We start from the raw sequence: 19,366 nt of genomic DNA on the forward strand, positions 1-19,366 counted from the left end.
AACATTTCAGGATGAATCCATTATGCATTCATCAATTTTAATTCATAACTGATTTAAGAAATAAAAACAACTCAAATGAAAAACAATGTTTCTTAATAGATTGAGTCTAATCCTGATTCTTAAATTAGACTCATTTAAATCCAACCCGCCTAAATCACTCTGATTAACAAACCAGCCTTAATAGTAAGAGTGAATGGAGAGTATGCATACTCTGTGTGTGTGTGTGTGTGTGTGTGTGCGTGCAGGACTGTTTAAATATATTACCATGATAATTATGTTTAAACATGTTGACAACACGTGAAATGCATGTATGTGACATATTTAGATAGGTGTGCAGAATGCAGTATCTTGATGGTGAGTGTGTTACTGTCTGTGCTTTTCTTGCTCAGGACAGTGACATCACTGAAAGGATTAAAGGTCAGTGAGGTCAGAGTGTTGAGGTCAGTGTCTCTGCTTACATAATGAAATCAGCACAGCTAATTAGAGGCTGTGCTTCTGAGAACCCCGTCAATGTGTTCAAACATCCTTTAGTTTTCTCTTCAGTAGAGCTTCATGGATGCTGCAAACAGAGCGGTCAGATCCTCTTCAGTGTGAGCTCGAGGAGACTGTTTAGTTACACGCTCCTGTCAAACATACACACACAAACTCAGTTAATCTCTCTGAAATCATTTTAACACACTATATAATGTGATATTAACTGGTAAGCATTGGAGCATTGCATTTTAAGCTGGGGCTATAGTACCATATTAATGTATGTACATACTTTGTTATGGTGCTAAAATTGTGAAGTCATTAAATTAAGCATTAATGATATAGCTTGTGCATTGCATTTTAATTATACTTCATTCAACTTAATGTGAGGGACAATAAAAATTTGCTTTTAAATTTTATCGTTGGTTGAAATTTTGCATATATTTTGTTTCTTTTCTGAATAATTAGTTTGAGATTAAACAATAACTGGCAGAGCCACAGTTAAATCCTCTGAATGACATAATTATGTAATAATTTAATATTTACTTACTTTTATATATGTATTGTATATATGTGTGTAATACATTCCTATATTATACTAATGTAACATTATTTATTATTTAAATATAACATCAACAATTAATATGAATTAATAAAAATATAATAATTATAGTTATTATAGCTATTCTTTCTCTCTATTAAACAGTCACTTCAGCTGAAGGAGTTCAGCCCTTTAAACTGCCATATTTCTCTCATTCATTAAGCTGCTTGACGGAGCAGAATTTCAGCTTTCAGCAAAAAATGATCTCTGTAGCGTTTTTAGTACAACCTCGTGACGTGATGTGATATGTTGGATTTTGCATATATTTTGTTTTTTTTCTGAATAATTAGTTTGAGATTAAACAATAACTGGCAGAGCCACAGTTAAATCCTCTGAATGACATAATAATTATGTAATAATTTAATATTTACTTACTTTTATATATGTATTGTATATATGTGTGTAATACATTCCTATATTATACTAATGTAACATTATTTATTATTTAAATATAACATCAACAATTAATATGAATTAATAAAAATATAATAATTATAGTTATTATAGCTATTCTTTCTCTCTATTAAACAGTCACTTCAGCTGAAGGAGTTCAGCCCTTTAAACTGCCATATTTCTCTCATTCATTAAGCTGCTTGACGGAGCAGAATTTCAGCTTTCAGCAAAAAATGATCTCTGTAGCGTTTTTAGTACAACCTCGTGACGTGATGTGATATGTTGGCCTGAGGGATGGTGCCCTTCACCAAAGATGGAATGTCCTCTTTAGTGTAGCCAATTGCAGACAAGCCATCCTCCACTTCCAGGTCATACAGAAACGATCTGAGAGTGTCGCTCTCACACGGCCAGCATCATCTTTCTTGATGTTACTCACATCAGTACCTTATAAAACACATACACAAACATTAACCATGATCAGTTAAATCATGCAATGTTTCAATATAGAACTATCTATAAAATGAACTACAGAAAATCTAGTCAATCAAAACATACATACTAAATACGTTTTACACAACAAACATTTAACGTGCCAAAACGGCAACACACATTAATACATTTCTTTAACAGCTTTTCTGTGACATATTTATACACTACTATGACATACAGTGTTGATATTTGACACAGTTTTGAGTTTAGCCTTCAATGAATTACCTAGTATTTGTGCTGCGTCCAGGTGGCGCTCAGGACACATATTTGCAGTGAAGGGCAAAAACAGCAGGTGAAGTAAGAACTACAGAGAGTCCATGAGGCTGAAAGAAAACGGCAAAGTAAAACTACAGCATGAAAAATACTGGGTATCTGCCACAAAGAAAAAAACTACTTTGAAATTGATAAATCTATGTGTACCAGTACTAGTATTAGTATTACAATGTATCAGAGAATACATAATGTGTGATATTGTGTGCATTCATTTAGATACACATTATCACTCTAAAGTTTGGGGTTAATAAGATTTTTTATTAAAGGTTCACCAAGGTCGAGATCAAAAATACAGTAAAAACAGTAATATTGTAGAGTATATTTTCAATTTAAAATAATTTTACAAATTTAAATAACTTTAAAATAATTGTACAATATTTTAAAATGTAATTTATTCCTGTGAACACAAAGCTACATTTTTGCAGTCATTACTGAGTCTGCAGTGTCACATGATCCTTCAGAAATCATTGTAATATGCTGATTTGGTGATAAAGAAATATTTCATATTTTGATTGTATTATATGTTATTATTATGGAAAACATGATACATGTTCCCAGAAATCTCAGATGAATAGAAAGTTCAAAAGAACTTTTATTTGAAATAGAAATCTATTGTAATAATATAATAAATGTCTTTTTTAAGAATTCTTAAAAAAAAAAAACTTACTAACACCACATTTTTGAACAGTAGTGTAACAGTTTATATTTACCACTATAGGATGTTCTACATTGTAGCCTTTAGCCCTGTGAGTTTTGACATTCCCAGCGATGGGATATGACATTCCATGACTTGAACAAAGAAAATGAAAAGTCAGCAACACTTTATCAGATAAGTTCCACAAATACATATTAACAGAAAAATAAACTACTGTAAGGACGTAACTGTACATCTGATTTTTTCTACTGAATTGAAATTAAAGGTGTGTTATCATGAAAGTGGCCTGTGCCATTACTTACTTTCCACAAAAGCTGTGAGATCTCTACACCTCCCGGCAATAAGTTCAGTCCACCTGTGCTGTCTGATGTACACAAACGTGAACATTTTTAACAGCGCAGCACTAGTGATTCCATTAGCAGTCTTTTAAGTGTGTTGCGATTTGATGCTGCCAAACTCATTACCAGAGTCAACTCTTTTTGGATGTTAATTTAATGTTAGTTCTATTTAATTACCATAAATGGACTCCAGCATTGCCAAAGCCAAATCCTGCAAACACACTGGCCAGGTGCATGCTGTAGCGAGCCTCCACATCCCCAGCATCACGCACCGCCCTACAATACACACATTTTCATATCTTAACAATATTACATTTCAGTATAATACTTTGAAAATATATCTACATAAAAATATCAAGTACCCAAATAGTCAATTATCAACTAAACAAATGACCTCAAAACAGAAACATACTGCTTCAAGTATTTGGCAATGATCTTAAGAGCGTGTCTTGCCCAAACATCACTGATTGAATTGCTGCCCTGGTAAGCTGGGCGATTGATGGGGTTGGATGGGCAGGGACTCCTTAGGTTATGGCAAAGCAGTAAATGACTCTAATGCATGACTAAAAAGAGAAAGATTTCAACCAAGATTTAAACCACAACGATTATCATAATCTAAACATAAAAATCAAATATACACACGACCGTTCAAAAGTTTGGGGTTAGTACAAATTTTTTTAAAGACTAATATTTTTATTCAGCAAGGATGCATCAAATTGATCAAAATTGACAGTAAAGACGTTTATATATTAACCAGCACAATAATAATAATAAATGTTTTTAGCACTAAATCAGTATATTAGAATGATTTCTGAAGGATCACATGGAAGACTATTAGCTGCTGAAAATTCAGCTTTGCTGTCACATGAAAAATTATATTTCGTTATATATTATCATTAATAAGTTATTTTATTTATTTTTATTCAAAAAAACTAAAAGTACCAAATTGGAAGATAATAAATCAGGTTTGAACAGAACAGGCAAAATGTGAAATCCTCAAACCAGTGCTTTCTGTCAGCATACTTATATTTTCTCACAGATAATGCTGTTATCTTGTTTAGTGATTGCCTTAGTGACTAAAAAGAGAAAGATTTCAACCAAGATTTAAACCACAACGAATATCATAATCTAAACATAAAAATCAAATATACACACGACCGTTCAAAAGTTTGGGGTTAGTACAAATTTTTTTAAAGACTAATATTTTTATTCAGCAAGGATGCATCAAATTGATCAAAATTGACAGTAAAGATGTTTACATTGTTACAAAAAATTATCAAATAAATTCCGCAAAAATATTAACCAGCACAATAATAATAATAAATGTTTTTTTAGCACTAAATCAGTATATTAGAATGATTTCTGAAGGATCACATGGAAGACTATTAGCTGCTGAAAATTCAGCTTTGCTGTCACATGAAAAATGATATTTCGTTATATATTAACATTAATAAGTTATTTTATTTCTTTTCATTCAAAAAAACTAAAAGTACCAAATTGGAAGATAATAAATCAGGTTTGAACAGAACAGGCAAAATGTGAAATCCTCAAACCAGTGCTTTCTGTCAGCATATTTATATTTTCTCACAGATAATGCTGTTATCTTGTTTAGTGATTGCCTTAGTTAGAACATGGTTAATAAATAATGAGTGCATGTAAAAACACACCAGAGCACATCAAAGCCACGCTTAGCTGCCACTCTGGATGGCATGTGAAGAGTATGTAAGGATCCACCATTCCCAAAATGGGCTTTAGAGCTTGATTTGCAATACCTGGAAAGACAAACACATTCATGCGCTAAACAACAAAATTTGGGGCCTCAACATTCAACCTTTCTGAACTCTGTATATGGAGAACTGTAATAAAATGTTAATGGATAAAATGTTTCTGCGAACCAGTTTTGGCCTTCAGGTCCTCAAAGTCAAAGATCGCCACTCCTGTGGTTTCACTCACCGTTCCAGCCATAGTAGGAACTTACACATACACAGGCACACAAAATGTACATTTAAAAACGTATGTGTATAATGTATCAGCATATCTGCACTACTTTTTAAATGGTTGGTCTATGGTTAATGGTTGTTAATACTGAGAGACAGAAAGTGAAAAAAGAAAAAGTCATATTGAGTTTGTCTTTGTACCAGCGATTAGTGGCTTCAATGTGGCTGTGATGGGTTTTCCTTTTCCGATTGGTGCATTGGCAAAGTCTAGAAATTCTGCCTCTGGATGAGATGCATAGAGATTGGCTGCTTTACAGGTGTCAATCACAGAGCCCCCGCCCACAGTAACATCCACATCAAAATGTCCTTTTTTGGCTAAATCAATCGCTGCTTTAAAGCTGTAAAGAGAAAAGGTTGCTGCTCTCACACACTTCTTTCACACTCTCAGACGCTTATACGGACATCAACTAAAACTGACAACAATCCGCACTTATTCTGTGCCATAGTTTCACCTTTTGTCTGTTGGTTCTACTCGCACATCTTCATAGATCTTGTATTTGACTCCATGTTTTGTCTCCAACCGGTGGTAGCTGAGACAAGGTCCTATCCGTCATCAGACACACATTACGTGCTCCCATATTCTGCAAATCTGATTATATCAGCCAAAACAGCAAACTTCACAACCAACAACTTCAAAGCCAAACTGAAATCAACTGAAAAGGCACTTTCTGAGCAATATGCAATATGATGAGCAATAATAGAGTCTACTTAATCAGTTCAGTGCCTGCAAGTGGAGCACATACAAAAACATGAACAAAATAAGGGTGAGTAAATGATGATATAATTTAATTTTCAGGTGAAATATTCCTTAACCACGCCAATTTCTCTGGTAACTCCAGCTCCATATCTGATATTTGAACAAGCCATCTGAAACAGAACAAGAAGAATGAAAAGGATAACCACAATAATAATAATATTTATAATTATTTTAGCATAAAGATCTTTGACGTTATGATGTAATACCTGGATATTCAGACTCACAATTATACTGACTGACTGACATTGATTAAGAAACATTTTTTTCACTATAAATAACTGTAAATCATGTAACATGGCATAAAATAAAATATTTAACACTGTTTTAAAAAGTTATAAACAAGTGGTGAAACTATATTTCACAATGCATAACTATCGAATATTAAAGGGGTCATATGATGAGATTTCAATTTTTCCTTTCTCTTTGAAGTGTTACAAGCTCTTGGTGCATAAAGAAGATCTGTAAAGTTGTAAAGACTAAAGTCTCAAATACAAAGAGATATTCTTTATAAAAGTTAAGAGTCAACCACGCCTACCTAAAACGGCTCGTTCTAACACGCCCCCACATGTCTACGTCACGATGTGGGAAGATTTGCATAAAGCCGCCCAAATGTTCACGCAAAGAAAGAAGGTGTAACTTTTGTTCTCCCTGTAGTATTGTTGCTGCCGCCATGTCGTGAAGACGCTGTGTTTTTTGTTGTGAAAACGAAACTACTTTGTTTAGCCTTCCAAAAGAGGACGATATCCGCTTCGTCATGCCTAGAGCTGATCCGTGCTGGTCGCTGAGGAAATACATCAACTTCGCACCGCCGACCGTTCCGCACTCTAGCCCGCCGTGTGTGACGCTGTGTGTTTCGTTGTGAAAGCAAAACTAGGCCTATGTCGTGCACTTACTTCAAATGCATAATCTGTTTTCCGTTCACACATATGAGCTTCACCTGTAGAAACTACACACACAAAACCGCTCACACATGGTAGAGTCCATTTATTCAGAGAAAAATCACTGAAATATTTTACCTCAGTTGTAAGTGTGGGAGTATGCTTGAGAATGAGCAGGGGATCTTCACCTATAAAACACATGGCATTCAAAAAAAAATGTTTCACTTGTTTTAATGTCCTAGGACTATTTGCAGAAAAAAGCGAGATGTCTGGCTGGAGAAATCAGTCACCATTCTGAAAGAAGCAGCAATTAAATTGAATGGAGACTGAGGCTGTCATTCTGCCTAATATCTTATTTTTATTCCTCATAAGAAAGAAAGTCATCCAGGTTTGGAAGAACATGAGGATGTCAGAATTTTATTTTGGTAAACTGTCCTGTCTACAACTGGTCTCTGTTTACAACTTTCAGGGCATTGAGAAGAGCCAACTTGCATAACCTATACACATAGAAATACGAAAGTGCACACAATAAAACTAACACACTTAAAGGGGTCATAGGATGCTACATGCACTTTTACAAGTTGTTTGAACAGAAATGTACACAACCACCCTATAATGATAAAAATCCACCCAGTAGTTTTTTAAAAATCTGGTTAAATGTTTTCCCCTTTCTCAAATCAAGCCGATCTCAGATGCCTGTCTGTGTGAGCTCCCACAGACAGGCCCCTCCCATGATAGTTTGATTGACAGTAGCGTTTCAGCACAGACTGGACTGGTGTCTTACCTCAGACCCGCCCTGAGTGAGCTGTCATCAGTCCGCCATTGTTTCACCGCCGGAGCAGATGTAGACAAGAATGACTCCTAACAAGCGATTGAGGTGTTCTGTTGTTGGATGTAATAATGAACATAGTGGACGTCATTTACTCCCGACATCTGAGCCGCTGAACTAGCAGTGAATTACATTGTTTCAGAAGGGAATGCGCCCGCGATCTACATTCATGCGTCTATGTTCGAGCGAATCATTCATGATCCAGCCTCATCTACAGAAGAAGTGAGTATAATGTTTTGTAATGAAACTTTGCAAATGGCCTTTCCTAATAATGTGCTAATTAGCAAGTTTCACTATGAATGCGGCTAAAGTAAACAGTCTCTCTGAGAGCAGCTCAGAAGAGAGGGGCGGGGGCAGCAGGGCTCATTAACATTTAAAGGGAAATGTTACAAAAACGGCTTGATCTGAAAAGAGCTGTTTTTGACAGGGTAAAAAAAGGTGTTTTTTTTACACTAACATTGAGAAATTTTAACCAAACTATCTTACAGACTTTTCATTAAGACCCTAAAGAATCATATCAACTTGTGGAAAATGGGCATCCTATGACCCCTTTAATACATTAAGGGTGTAATCTGAACGTTTTAAACACCGCCTGCCATGAATTCTGCTTGCGCCTCCGGACACGTACAGTTCATACAGTCCATCTGCCACCTGCTGACAGGTATGCACTCATGACTGGGTCGGAAACATGACTGTTTATTCTAGTAAAAGTCTGAAATAGAAATATCTGCTCATATAGCCTATATCTAATCTATTTATACATAGTCGGGACTTTTTTCTCACACACTATTTTTGAATGACAGTTTCTGTAGCGGGGCACATTGTCACTATATGGGTTAAGCTGTCACAATGATAGCTTACACTTGAATTGCCTTGTGTTGTTCACTTGGTCATTCAACAGCTACAGAACCATCAAAAAAAAAATACAATACAAGTCCTAGGTGTTTGGAACCCAAGAAATAAAACAACTAAAATGTATAAAATGCATAATGAATATAAAGAAAATTTATATTTGTACGATTTGTCTCACTCCAGCAGGGTGCTTGAAAACATACTACAGAAAAAGAAAATTTAAAAATGTAGCCTATTTATTTATACATATTACAAGTCATGAAATTATGCATAAAGCATGTCCCTGCTGTGTTATAGTGTGCTGACATGCGTCATAATTAATTAATAGTGTTGTGTTGAACTGTGTTGAAACCTGAAACAGGTTTGTGTTAATTGATTTTAACAGAACACTTTTTTCTAACAGCTGAACCACTTTAACATAATTATTAAATCTGTTAGTAATTATACCAGAATAATATAACAGAAACCATCAGAAGCACAAACACTTTGTATAAAAATGAAAGCAACTAGGCTAATCATTTTCTGAAATGTTTTAGTTGGATGTTCATCTAACATTTTTTTAAATGTTAGGCCTACTTGTTTCAGAATGTTTAGAGAACATTCAAAAGTAACGTTCCCATAATGTTTGAAAAATGAAAAACGAATGTTCCCTTATAACCAAGAAAAATTGGAAATATACAAACAAACAAACTGGACATTTTGAAAGTTCAGAGAACATTCATTAATAATGTTTTCATACAGCGAAAATTCACCCAAAAATGAAAATTCTGCCAATTTACAAGTTCCAAACATGAGTTTCTTTTTTTCTGTTGAACACAAAACAAGATATTTTAAGACTGTTGGTAGTCCCCACTGACTTAGTATAGAAAATTACGAAAGTCATGGGGACCAAAAACTGTTTAGCCATATTATTCAACATATCTTCTTTTGAGTTCAGCAGAAATAAATTCATAGGCCTACAGGGTGCAACAAATGGTGAATAAATGACAGAATTTTCATTTATGGGTGAACTATCCCTTTAATAGGAATATTAATAAAACGTTTAGAATAAAAATTTTCTTAGCTAAAAAACCTGTAAAAGAAGCCTATTTATAAAATTGCGTATAAGTTCACATTTCCCTACAGGCTAACATTTTACTAAAGGAAAAAGCAACTGTTCCTCCTAAATAAGGCACACACATGAATACATTATTAGTATGATGCAGGGTGGTGACTCAGGAACTGTCCCGTTTCTAGACTAGTCGCTCCTGCTGGGCATTCATGTTTGTGCTCCAGCATTCCCACGACAGGCAATTTGAAAAAAAAATGGATGAATGCATTTTGTCCATGCTGGTGATTATTTAGCGTAAGATGTAAACCAGCTGATCCAGCGTGGGAGGCCCTTTGACCCCGTAGTCTGTATGGATTGCTCTTGCGCGCGCATCGGTGCTGAATGACTTGAGCAGGTGGAGCTGCGCTGCTCTCCCTCGGCGCGTCAGTGCGTCATCTGCAGAGTCTCTCAATTACCGGCGGTTGGATTCAATTCATTAACACGAATGAACAAAGTCCCGGTTAATTCAGAAGAGACTGTCTCTTGATTAAATCTACAGCGTGAACTTAACACACGACGGAATGCAAGAGCATTTTCATTTTGGATTTACTCGAACCGCAGCCAATTATTCCATGACTCATTCCGGCGATTCTGTCATCTCAGAAATAAGATGCTCTTCGCCTCATATAAATAAACCCCACCGATGCTCGAGCTGCACCGACAACCGACTCTCACAAACGAGGTCATTTCCGGAGGACACCGACTGAGGTAAGCATGAACTCAAATAATGCCTTTTACAAAATGACATAAATGTTCACTTTAGCTATGTTAATGTGCTGCGTAAGAAAGTGTTAGATAATTAACTGAAATAATAGTTTGTAATGAAATCGAATCAAAAGTCTGAGCCCATGCACTTTTTTTCTTAAAGCCAGAAATAATGTAGCCAACAGAATTTTGAAAAGTTAAGACGTGAAAATTTACACTGCAAAAAAAAAAAAATGCATTAAACATAAAAGCGTAACAGGATGACTAGCCGGTGTAACTGCCCGTATGTCAATAAAAATACATGTCAAATGGAACAGAATATTTTTAGATCATACTAAAAAAGATGTGAAATATAGGTCTGGTTTCACAGACAGGTCTTAGGTTAAACCAGGATTAGGCAATAGTTCAATTAGGACATTTAAGTAGTTTTTATAAACATGCCTTAGAAAAAAACAATACTGGTGTGCATCTTGAGACAAAACAAGGGCATCTTTTAAGATCAGTTAGGCCTTAGTGCAAGTTTCTTTCAGTTGAAACAGCTCAAATTTACATTTTAGTCTGGGATTAGGCCTAAACCTTGTTTGTGAAACCGGGGGATAAGCATTTTCTAGTAGTCTCAGACTTTTGGAACCCATAGTTATATGGACCTATAGAGAAAGTATTAGCCTAAGCCTATAGAAGTTGTCATGAGCACTTTAAAGAATAAAAAGAGAAAGAAAAAAAAATAAGTCCTGGACACGTTTTTATCGCCTATTATAGGCTATACGTTTATTCAGATTACAAGGGAGTTTGCCTCAATGAAGCTGCACGTGCTGCTCGCTGCTGTGTGTCTCGGTGTCTTCGTCTCGCTTTCTGGATCGGCTCCGGGACACACGAACACGCAGCTGCCGGTTCTGATGCGCTTAGGAGAGGAGTACTTCATCAGGCTGGACAACGCCGACCGGAGATCGCCGTCACGCTCTGAGGCGCTTCAGCTGCAGCTCACGCAGCTCGGTCGTGTCGGTAACGGGATCATGAACAGCCTCGAGGAGCGGGAGCGCCGGTCGGAGGATCCGCCAATTTCGCTGGATCTGACTTTTCACCTGTTGCGCGAGGTGCTGCAGATGGCGCGAGCCGAACAACTGGCCCAGCGCGCGAGCAACAACCGCAAGATTATGGACGATTTAGGAAAATAATACACGTCTTACACAAATACATTATATGTATAACGTATTAAAATATGATTTTATGTTTCTTGCTAAAGTGGCGTTAGACATGTTTAGGGTTTACATGTGAATAATCTTTTAGTTCTTGTAGGCCTTTTCCTTCATCTTTTAATTTATTCAGAAACAGGCATATCCTCAGTAGGAACATATACAAAAGACAAGACTTATACACGTATTAATAATCCTTTATTTTCCATTTTAGTCAGCTACTTTAGTCAGAAAATATTATCAATGAATATTTAGGCCTAACAGTTGTGTTTTCATCTCGCCAAATTCCTACTTTGATATTGAATGCATATTTATGACTGTAGTGTCAAAGTAACAAAATATTAGTTATGAAGTACTTTTCTGGAACGTACTGTGATGTTGCAGGTTTACTAACTTAGTCTGATATTATTTTGGCATATTTAAACATGCCTTAGAAAAAAACAATACTGGTGTGCATCTTGAGACAAAACAAGGGCATCTTTTAAGATCAGTTAGGCCTTAGTGCAAGTTTCTTTCAGTTGAAACAGCTCAAATTTACATTTTAGTCTGGGATTAGGCCTAAACCTTGTTTGTGAAACCGGGGGATAAGCATTTTCTAGTAGTCTCAGACTTTTGGAACCCATAGTTATATGGACCTATAGAGAAAGTATTAGCCTAAGCCTATAGAAGTTGTCATGAGCACTTTAAAGAATAAAAAGAGAAAGAAAAAAAAATAAGTCCTGGACACGTTTTTATCGCCTATTATAGGCTATACGTTTATTCAGATTACAAGGGAGTTTGCCTCAATGAAGCTGCACGTGCTGCTCGCTGCTGTGTGTCTCGGTGTCTTCGTCTCGCTTTCTGGATCGGCTCCGGGACACACGAACACGCAGCTGCCGGTTCTGATGCGCTTAGGAGAGGAGTACTTCATCAGGCTGGACAACGCCGACCGGAGATCGCCGTCACGCTCTGAGGCGCTTCAGCTGCAGCTCACGCAGCTCGGTCGTGTCGGTAACGGGATCATGAACAGCCTCGAGGAGCGGGAGCGCCGGTCGGAGGATCCGCCAATTTCGCTGGATCTGACTTTTCACCTGTTGCGCGAGGTGCTGCAGATGGCGCGAGCCGAACAACTGGCCCAGCGCGCGAGCAACAACCGCAAGATTATGGACGATTTAGGAAAATAATACATGCTTTACATGATATGTATACGCATATGTTTTTATTTTCATTTCTAAAGTGACAATGTTCAGAGTTCTGAATACTTAGTTTATTGTCTTTTTGTAGTAGGCCTTTTCCTTTATCTTTCTTAAGTTATTCATAAACAGGCATCTCCTCAGTATTAATATATACAAAAGACCAGATTTAGGCTATACACGTTCATTATCCTTTATTTTGCATTTTAGTCAACTACTTCAGAAAATATTATCAATTAATATTTAAGTTTTTTTTTTTTTTTATCTTTTCCAATTTCTACCTTGCTATTAAATGTATATGACTGTCAAATTAACAAAATATTAGCCTAGTTATGAAGTACAATAGGTTTTCTGGAACGTCACTGTGATGTTGCAGGTTTACTAATATAGTCTGGTATTATTTTGGCGTATTTAACCAGGAAAAAGAGAAAACGTGGTGTGGGCCATTCTCAGATGTCTGGTTGGGACCGGCCGTTGCCTAAAGATATGGAAAAGGAGGAGAAAGTGAGATGGAAAGAGACCGATGGTGATGGCTGGACAGATAAATGGAAACAGTAAGACAGAGCAAAAGGGTTTTCATAGTGATTTGTGATCATAACAGAATACAGCATCTATATGAAATAGATTTGAAATGACTAAAAGGGTAGAGACGGGGCAGGTTAGAGTTTGGCATTTAGGTGTTTTGTGATTGTCACTCATAATTCAGGATTATTCAAGTTTTGTCCTCATAGCTCTTGGGACAAAAACTTTTAAGTTTTGACTAGCAGCTCAGATTGCTACAAAGCCTATTCCCCATTTTTTAAATCCCATTTTAACACTCAAAAAAATGGGTGAAATATGGACAAACCCAGCAATTGGGTTGTTTTGACCCAGCAGTTGAGGTAAATGTTTAATCCAACCTGGGTAGTAACCCAACCGCTGGGTCAAAACAACCCAATAGCTGGGTTTGTCCATATTTTACCCAGCGCTGGGTTGTATTTAACCCAGCATTTTTTAGAGTGAATGATGGACAGCCTCTGGACGGACAGTGTTTATATTGTTCTTTAATTCTGTTTAGTTGTATTTCTCAGGACACTTTCAGTTATTACACAATTCTTTCTGGTTTCTGATTATATAAGTAACTGAATTTACCAATGCATATATGAGAATGACATTGTGACATTCATGAAATCTCTTGTGGCCAATAAAGTGGCCAAAAGACATGATCTGTAGATTTGTAGAAAAGATTGTTACACTCTTCCCAGGCAGGGAGTTGCATTTTATTTGTCTCAATTTCTCTTTAGTGAGTGAAATAAATAAAGAACCAAATAAGATATGTAAAAGTTGGTAATACTGAAAAAGTAAAATCTTTCTTTTCATGAATGTCCTACATCTGACATGGCTAACATTTTCACTTTTCAACATATTGAATTCTGTAAGAAAACTTAAAATTTATATTTCTGCAATATAATTAACTGAATTTGTCAGCACATGTTCTACTGTGTTTTACAAAAAGTATAACTTGACTAATTTTAAGTCCCATAATATAAAACACAGGAAAATAAACTACGAAAGTGTCCATATTTTGGTGTCCATGGTCTTGTACTGTCTGGTTTTTAGAAAAAAAGTATAAGCATGAAGGTCCACCACTACCTCACTAGGATTCAACAAAACATAAAATAGTTATAAATTGCCATGTTAGTTTGAATCATAAGGTAATCTCAGCTAAATATAAGCTGATCCCAATACTGCAGCCACTGTACGTCCTCAGATGTTTTTCTGTGTCTTTCACTAACTGAAGTTAAAAACATTTACAGACCAATCCTAAAAAAATAGTGTTAAATGATCATAATTCCAAGGCATCACAAATATGGATGAGAGTAAGGGAGACAGAATTTTACCTGAGCAGGTGCGTCTGTGGAAGAGTTGAGACTGATGTCTGGAGTGGGTGTAAATAAGGGTGTGCTCTCTGCTGAGTTGGTGTTCACTGATTGACTAGGTTTTGATGACATCTGGGAGGTATCAGTTGCCATTGGTGGAGGGTTTGGTACAGGGGTTTGTCTCTGCAGGGTTGGGATGGGCATAGCCCCTAAAGCTGCCATGGGTGGAGGGTTCGGTGCAGGGGTTTGTCTCTGCTGGGTTGGGGCAGGAGTAGCCACTGAAGATGTCTGAGTCTCTGGATTAACAGTACCTGTTAATTCTTCCTCATTGTCATCACCATCTATAATAACAGAGAGAGGAATCTTCTATAAAGAAATACAAAAAAAAAACCAAGTTAAGATTAGAGTTGGTTTACCCTTGGTAAAATCTATGCTGAGTATTGCTCTTCGTTCAGGGCTGAAGTTTACAGTAAAATGATCCATATTTTCATATCCACGTTCCACCTTTTCTAAATGAGACACATTCCTGCCTTCTGCTATCCTGAGATGAAGACAGAATGAATAAGATGGCATAATTGAGAAGTCAACAAGTTATATTCAGTAAAATAATTATTTGAATCTTACTTTTGTTGTAGAGGCTTCGTGTTCTGTTAGAGAGACACGTAGATTAAAAACATAGTATCGCATTGCTTAGGAAAAACATGCTGTCTTTTCTAATACGTAACATATATTACTTTAAGTGTTTCTGCTAAAGAAAAGCATGCAAGACTACAATAATAAAAAAAAAAACTTGGCAGACCTGCAGAAAGATTGCCATCTCAGATTCCTCCATCGTCTGAATTCCTGTCTCCACTAGTTTGGCTGTGTTATCCAGGTGATCTCTGTACCTGCATAGGTGATTGCTGTGATTAGCAAAGTGTGTAAACATACACCTGCCTAAACATACTTATGGAAACAGAGAAAACTTGCTGTAAAGGACAAAACTTTGAGTGCAGATAGATTAAATAAAATAAGATTTGATTAACATTTATCATATATATATATATATATATATATATATATATATGAAGTATATTAAATTTTTTTTCATCAGACAAATACTGTAGAAATACTTTTTTATTTTGTATATAGTGTGCATTTTTGTGTATGTGCATGTACTTGCGCTGTAGGCCACCGATGTAGTCAAGTTTCTCCTGCTGTTCTGCGGTGATCTTCAGTGTAAGTTCTCCTCTGCGCTCTTCCAGAAGAGCATACAGACGATCAAACCACTCACATACACGAGACTTCTGCCTTCGACCATTCTCCTACACACAATCACACATGCACTGATATCATTACTTGGACTGTAATGTAAGAAATAACTGAAACAGTCATTCCTGCTGATAACACATACTGACCTCCACAGCTCTGCAGCTTTCCTCCAGCTGACTGATGATGCCCTGAATTCTGTCATTGTTGCCAACCAACACAGCAACGCCATCAGACAACTCGGTCTGCACAAACAATCACATAAATATAAACTGATCAATCCTCATGATGATTAAACACAGAGGTGCAGGGAGAGGAAAGCAGAAACATAGATTTAAAGCAGTCTCACTTTCTGGGTTTCGTAGACAGATTTGAGTGGAGCAACTTCACAGGACTGATGACTCCCAAACACTTTACATAGTGAACATGTGGGAACGGAGCATGTCACACAATATATATTAATCTTCTCATCCTGATGCTCCTCACACAGCAACACATCGTTCTTCAGTTCTGGTTCAGGCTTACTGCTGCTGACAGAGAGATTTTAAATAAATTACCTTTATTTAGACCTACTAGATCTTAAAAAGTATATAGAGTATAGAATATGAATCTTCAAAAAAAGAGGGGGGGGGGGGGGGGGGGGGGGAACTGCTGTTGTTCATATTGATATGTTTCCAAATGTGTGTATATGTGTGTGTGTGTGTGTTAGGGCAACTGATAAACACAGAAAGTGTCTCTGAAATAGCTCCTGTCACATTGGCCTACTTTATAAATATAGCCCAACACACACACAAACTGACAACGTGCTGAAATCAAAGATAGAAATAGAATAGAATAGAATGGGAGGAAAGTATGGGTTCAATAGGATTCCAAATTATTATACAGCATAAATGATTGGAGAGGAGAATATGAAGCTGGAAGGTTTAGTTATAGTACCTGCTGGATTCCTGTTTGTACATATCTATGATGTTCTCCACCAGCAGGTTCCTCTGCAGGCCATACACCCCATGTCTATCCAGAACCACTTCATGCCTACAGGATGGGCAGCGGAACCGGCCGCCAGAGCCCAATGAAGAACCTCCTCGTGTGGGCAAGTAGGGGTTTGAGGCCTAAAACACACAAAAGCACTTTAAAAATTGTCCTGGCAAGGGAATGTAATATACTAGGTCTATATTACGTTTGGTCTCAGTGGAAGAATGAAATCCACCCATAACTTGACCAACTTCTCCAATTTGACACACACAAATATGTATTATATATAAGAAGTTGTCATCATTATACAGCAGTACAGCTGCTGATTTTAAAATCACCACTGGAAAATCAAGCTTAAACTGCTACTTTTGGAACATTTTAGAAAGCATTAGCTAGTCTAAACTGATTGTTCCAAGCACTAGACAATCCTGAACCAGTAATATTCTTAACTGTTCATACCAGCTTGTCAAGATGTTTGCTAAAATGTTTTGTGTTATGAAATACCATGTTCCAAAAAAATAGTTAACTTTAAGTTTTGCGAACATTGGCGGTACCTGAAAGATGTCATTGGCACATTTGCGGCAGAGGTTGTGCTGGCACGGTAAGATCACCACCGGTTTGGTGAAGATCTCAAGGCAAATAGGGCATATCAGCTGCCTCTCCAAACTCTCCATGGTCTCGCGCGTTCTTGGACTATAATAAACCCACGCTCATCAAGCGGAGCGCACGCGCTTGGTGAACACACTCTGGTGTGTGCTGGCTGCTCTGTTTATTTTATTTATTTATTTATCTTGCAAAAGAAATGCAGTTGTAATGCTGTTTCCCCGTGTGGGACGCGTACAAAACGCTTCGTCGCCGTAATCCACGCGCTCCTGTAGTGTCTGGTCTGTTTTTAGAATGGGTACGTCAAGGTTGCCATGATTACGTGACCATATATGAAAACTGCACTGAGCGAGACCCGGACAGCTGTCTGACCCCCACCACAAGCTCGCAAACCTCGCCTACCAGCACGGGAATCACATACACCCCCCCCAATTTAACAAAAACACTCTTCTTAATAAATAACAATAAACATATTATTTATATTCTCTTACTTAATTCACATTCTTTTATAAACTTAATAATATCATCATCTTGTTAGCTGATTTCCCCAATAAACCTGACAAGGAAAAGTCATGGTGTTTAACTTTCTTCATTGACTGAATAAGGCGATATCTCTCATTATTGAGACCAGTCATCTTTTCCCATACAAGTTTAATGAGATTATTTTCTTGTTAAAACTGAATGGTATGGTGTAAAAAAGATTCCCTTGCACTTCCATTTTTGTTTTGATTCTAATCGTCTCAGAAATATTTAATTTAAAAGCTTTTGCTTAAATGATCGGCACTGCTTTTGTAGACAAATTTACAGGTTTAGACAGTCTACTAATCACTGTTACACACTACTAGCACACTGACATGAAAAACGTCACAGGTTACATGTGCATCTCAATAAATTAGAATGTCGTGGAAAAGTTCATTTATTTCAGTAATTCAATTCAAATTGTGAAACTCGTGTATTAAATAAATTCAATGCACCTGTGACGTCATCACCCGACGCGACCACAGTATAAATGGGTGCCATGAGAAGTTGAGAACACGTCATGCGCTTCTTCGTCTGAAGCTTACGTCCGAAGCATGGCAAGGGAACTAAAATAAATTCAATGCACACAGACTGAAGTAGTTTAAGTCTTTGGTTCTTTTAATTGTGATGATTTTGGCTCACATTTAACAAAAACCCACCAATTCACTATCTCAACAAATTAGAATATGTTGACATGCCAATCAGCTAATCAACTCAAAACACCTGCAAAGGGTTCCTGAGCCTTCAAAATGGTCTCTCAGTTTGGTTCACTAGGCTGCACAATCATGGGGAAGACTGCTGATCTGACAGTTGTCCAGAAGACAATCATTGACACCCTTCACAAGGAGGGTAAGCCACAAACATTCATTGCCAAAGAAGCTGGATGTTCACAGAGTGCTGTATCCAAGCATGTTAACAGAAAGTTGAGTGGAAGGAAAAAGTGTGGAAGAAAAAGATGCACAACCAACCAAGAGAACCGCAGCCTTATGAGGATTGTCAAATCGATTCAAGAATTTGAGTGAACGTCACAAGGAATGGACTGAGGCTGGGATCAAGGCATCAAGAGCCACCACACACAGACGTGTCAAGGAATTTGGCTACAGTTGTCGTATTCCTCTTGTTAAGCCACTCCTGAACCACAGACAACGTCAGAGGCGTCTTACCTGGGCTAAGGAGAAGAACTAGACTGTTGCCCAGTGGTCCAAAGGCCTCTTTTCAGATGAGAGCAAGTTTTGTATTTCATTTGGAAACCAAGGTCCTAGAGTCTGGAGGAAGGGTGGAGAAGCTCATAGCCCAAGTTGCTTGAAGTCCAGTGTTAAGTTTCCACAGTCTGTGATGATTTGGGGTGCAATGTCATCTGCTGATGTTGGTCCATTGTGTTTTTTGAAAACCAACGTCACTGCACCCGTTTACCAAGAAATTTTGGAGCACTTCATGCTTCCTTCTGCTGACCAGCTTTTTGAAGATGCTGA

General features: G+C 37.1%; 3 protein-coding genes and 1 pseudogene across 5 annotated transcripts; 2 read left to right on the forward strand and 2 right to left on the reverse strand.

Annotated features, from left to right (window-relative positions):
• Positions 1-539: 539 nt before the first annotated feature.
• LOC107602605 (hydroxyacid-oxoacid transhydrogenase, mitochondrial-like) lies at positions 540-10,963 on the reverse strand (annotated as a pseudogene).
• Positions 10,070-11,503, forward strand: LOC107602635 (corticoliberin-like). Its single transcript, XM_016295193.1, has 2 exons — positions 10,070-10,331; positions 11,088-11,503. The coding sequence occupies exon 2, from the start codon at positions 11,126-11,128 to the stop codon at positions 11,501-11,503; it is 378 nt and encodes a 125-aa protein (XP_016150679.1). The 5' UTR covers positions 10,070-10,331; positions 11,088-11,125.
• A 191-nt stretch (positions 11,504-11,694) lies between these two features.
• Positions 11,695-17,795, reverse strand: trim55a (tripartite motif containing 55a). 3 transcript variants are annotated; one of them, XM_016295191.1, is made up of 11 exons: positions 17,327-17,795; positions 16,737-16,909; positions 16,150-16,330; positions 15,950-16,045; positions 15,711-15,856; positions 15,352-15,439; positions 15,177-15,199; positions 14,969-15,093; positions 14,574-14,893; positions 13,105-13,171; positions 11,695-11,940 (listed from the first exon to the last, which is right to left on the reverse strand). In XM_016295191.1, the coding sequence occupies exons 1-11, from the start codon at positions 17,444-17,446 to the stop codon at positions 11,927-11,929; spliced, it is 1,353 nt and encodes a 450-aa protein (XP_016150677.1). In that variant the 5' UTR covers positions 17,447-17,795; the 3' UTR covers positions 11,695-11,926. The 3 variants fall into 3 exon arrangements, with proteins under 3 accessions (XP_016150677.1, XP_016150676.1, XP_016150678.1); XM_016295190.1 differs by lacking the exon at positions 11,695-11,940 and having other exon boundaries at positions 12,700-13,171; XM_016295192.1 differs by lacking the exon at positions 11,695-11,940 and having other exon boundaries at positions 12,701-13,171; positions 16,150-16,327.
• LOC107602636 (corticoliberin-like) lies at positions 12,281-12,706 on the forward strand. The gene has a single exon (XM_016295194.1). It carries the CDS (start codon positions 12,307-12,309, stop codon positions 12,682-12,684), a length of 378 nt encoding a protein of 125 aa, XP_016150680.1. The 5' UTR covers positions 12,281-12,306; the 3' UTR covers positions 12,685-12,706.
• Positions 17,796-19,366: the final 1,571 nt, after the last annotated feature.

This window comes from Sinocyclocheilus grahami, unplaced genomic scaffold (assembly GCF_001515645.1).
Source record: "Sinocyclocheilus grahami isolate Dianchi unplaced genomic scaffold, SAMN03320097.WGS_v1.1 scaffold331.1, whole genome shotgun sequence".
In the NCBI taxonomy this organism is placed as follows: domain Eukaryota; kingdom Metazoa; phylum Chordata; class Actinopteri; order Cypriniformes; family Cyprinidae; genus Sinocyclocheilus; species Sinocyclocheilus grahami.

Coding starts and splice junctions, on each gene's coding strand:
- LOC107602635 (XM_016295193.1), top strand. CDS start 11,126: ATGAAGCTGCACGTGCTGCTCGCTGCTGTGTGTCTCGGTGTCTTCGTC.
- LOC107602636 (XM_016295194.1), top strand. CDS start 12,307: ATGAAGCTGCACGTGCTGCTCGCTGCTGTGTGTCTCGGTGTCTTCGTC.
- trim55a (XM_016295191.1), bottom strand. CDS start 17,446: ATGGAGAGTTTGGAGAGGCAGCTGATATGCCCTATTTGCCTTGAGATC. Junction 15,857..15,949: donor AAAGCTGCAGAGCTGTGGAG/GTCAGTATGTGT, acceptor GATTGTGTGTAG/GAGAATGGTCGAAGGCAGAA. Junction 15,094..15,176: donor ACGAAGCCTCTACAACAAAA/GTAAGATTCAAA, acceptor TCTTCATCTCAG/GATAGCAGAAGGCAGGAATG.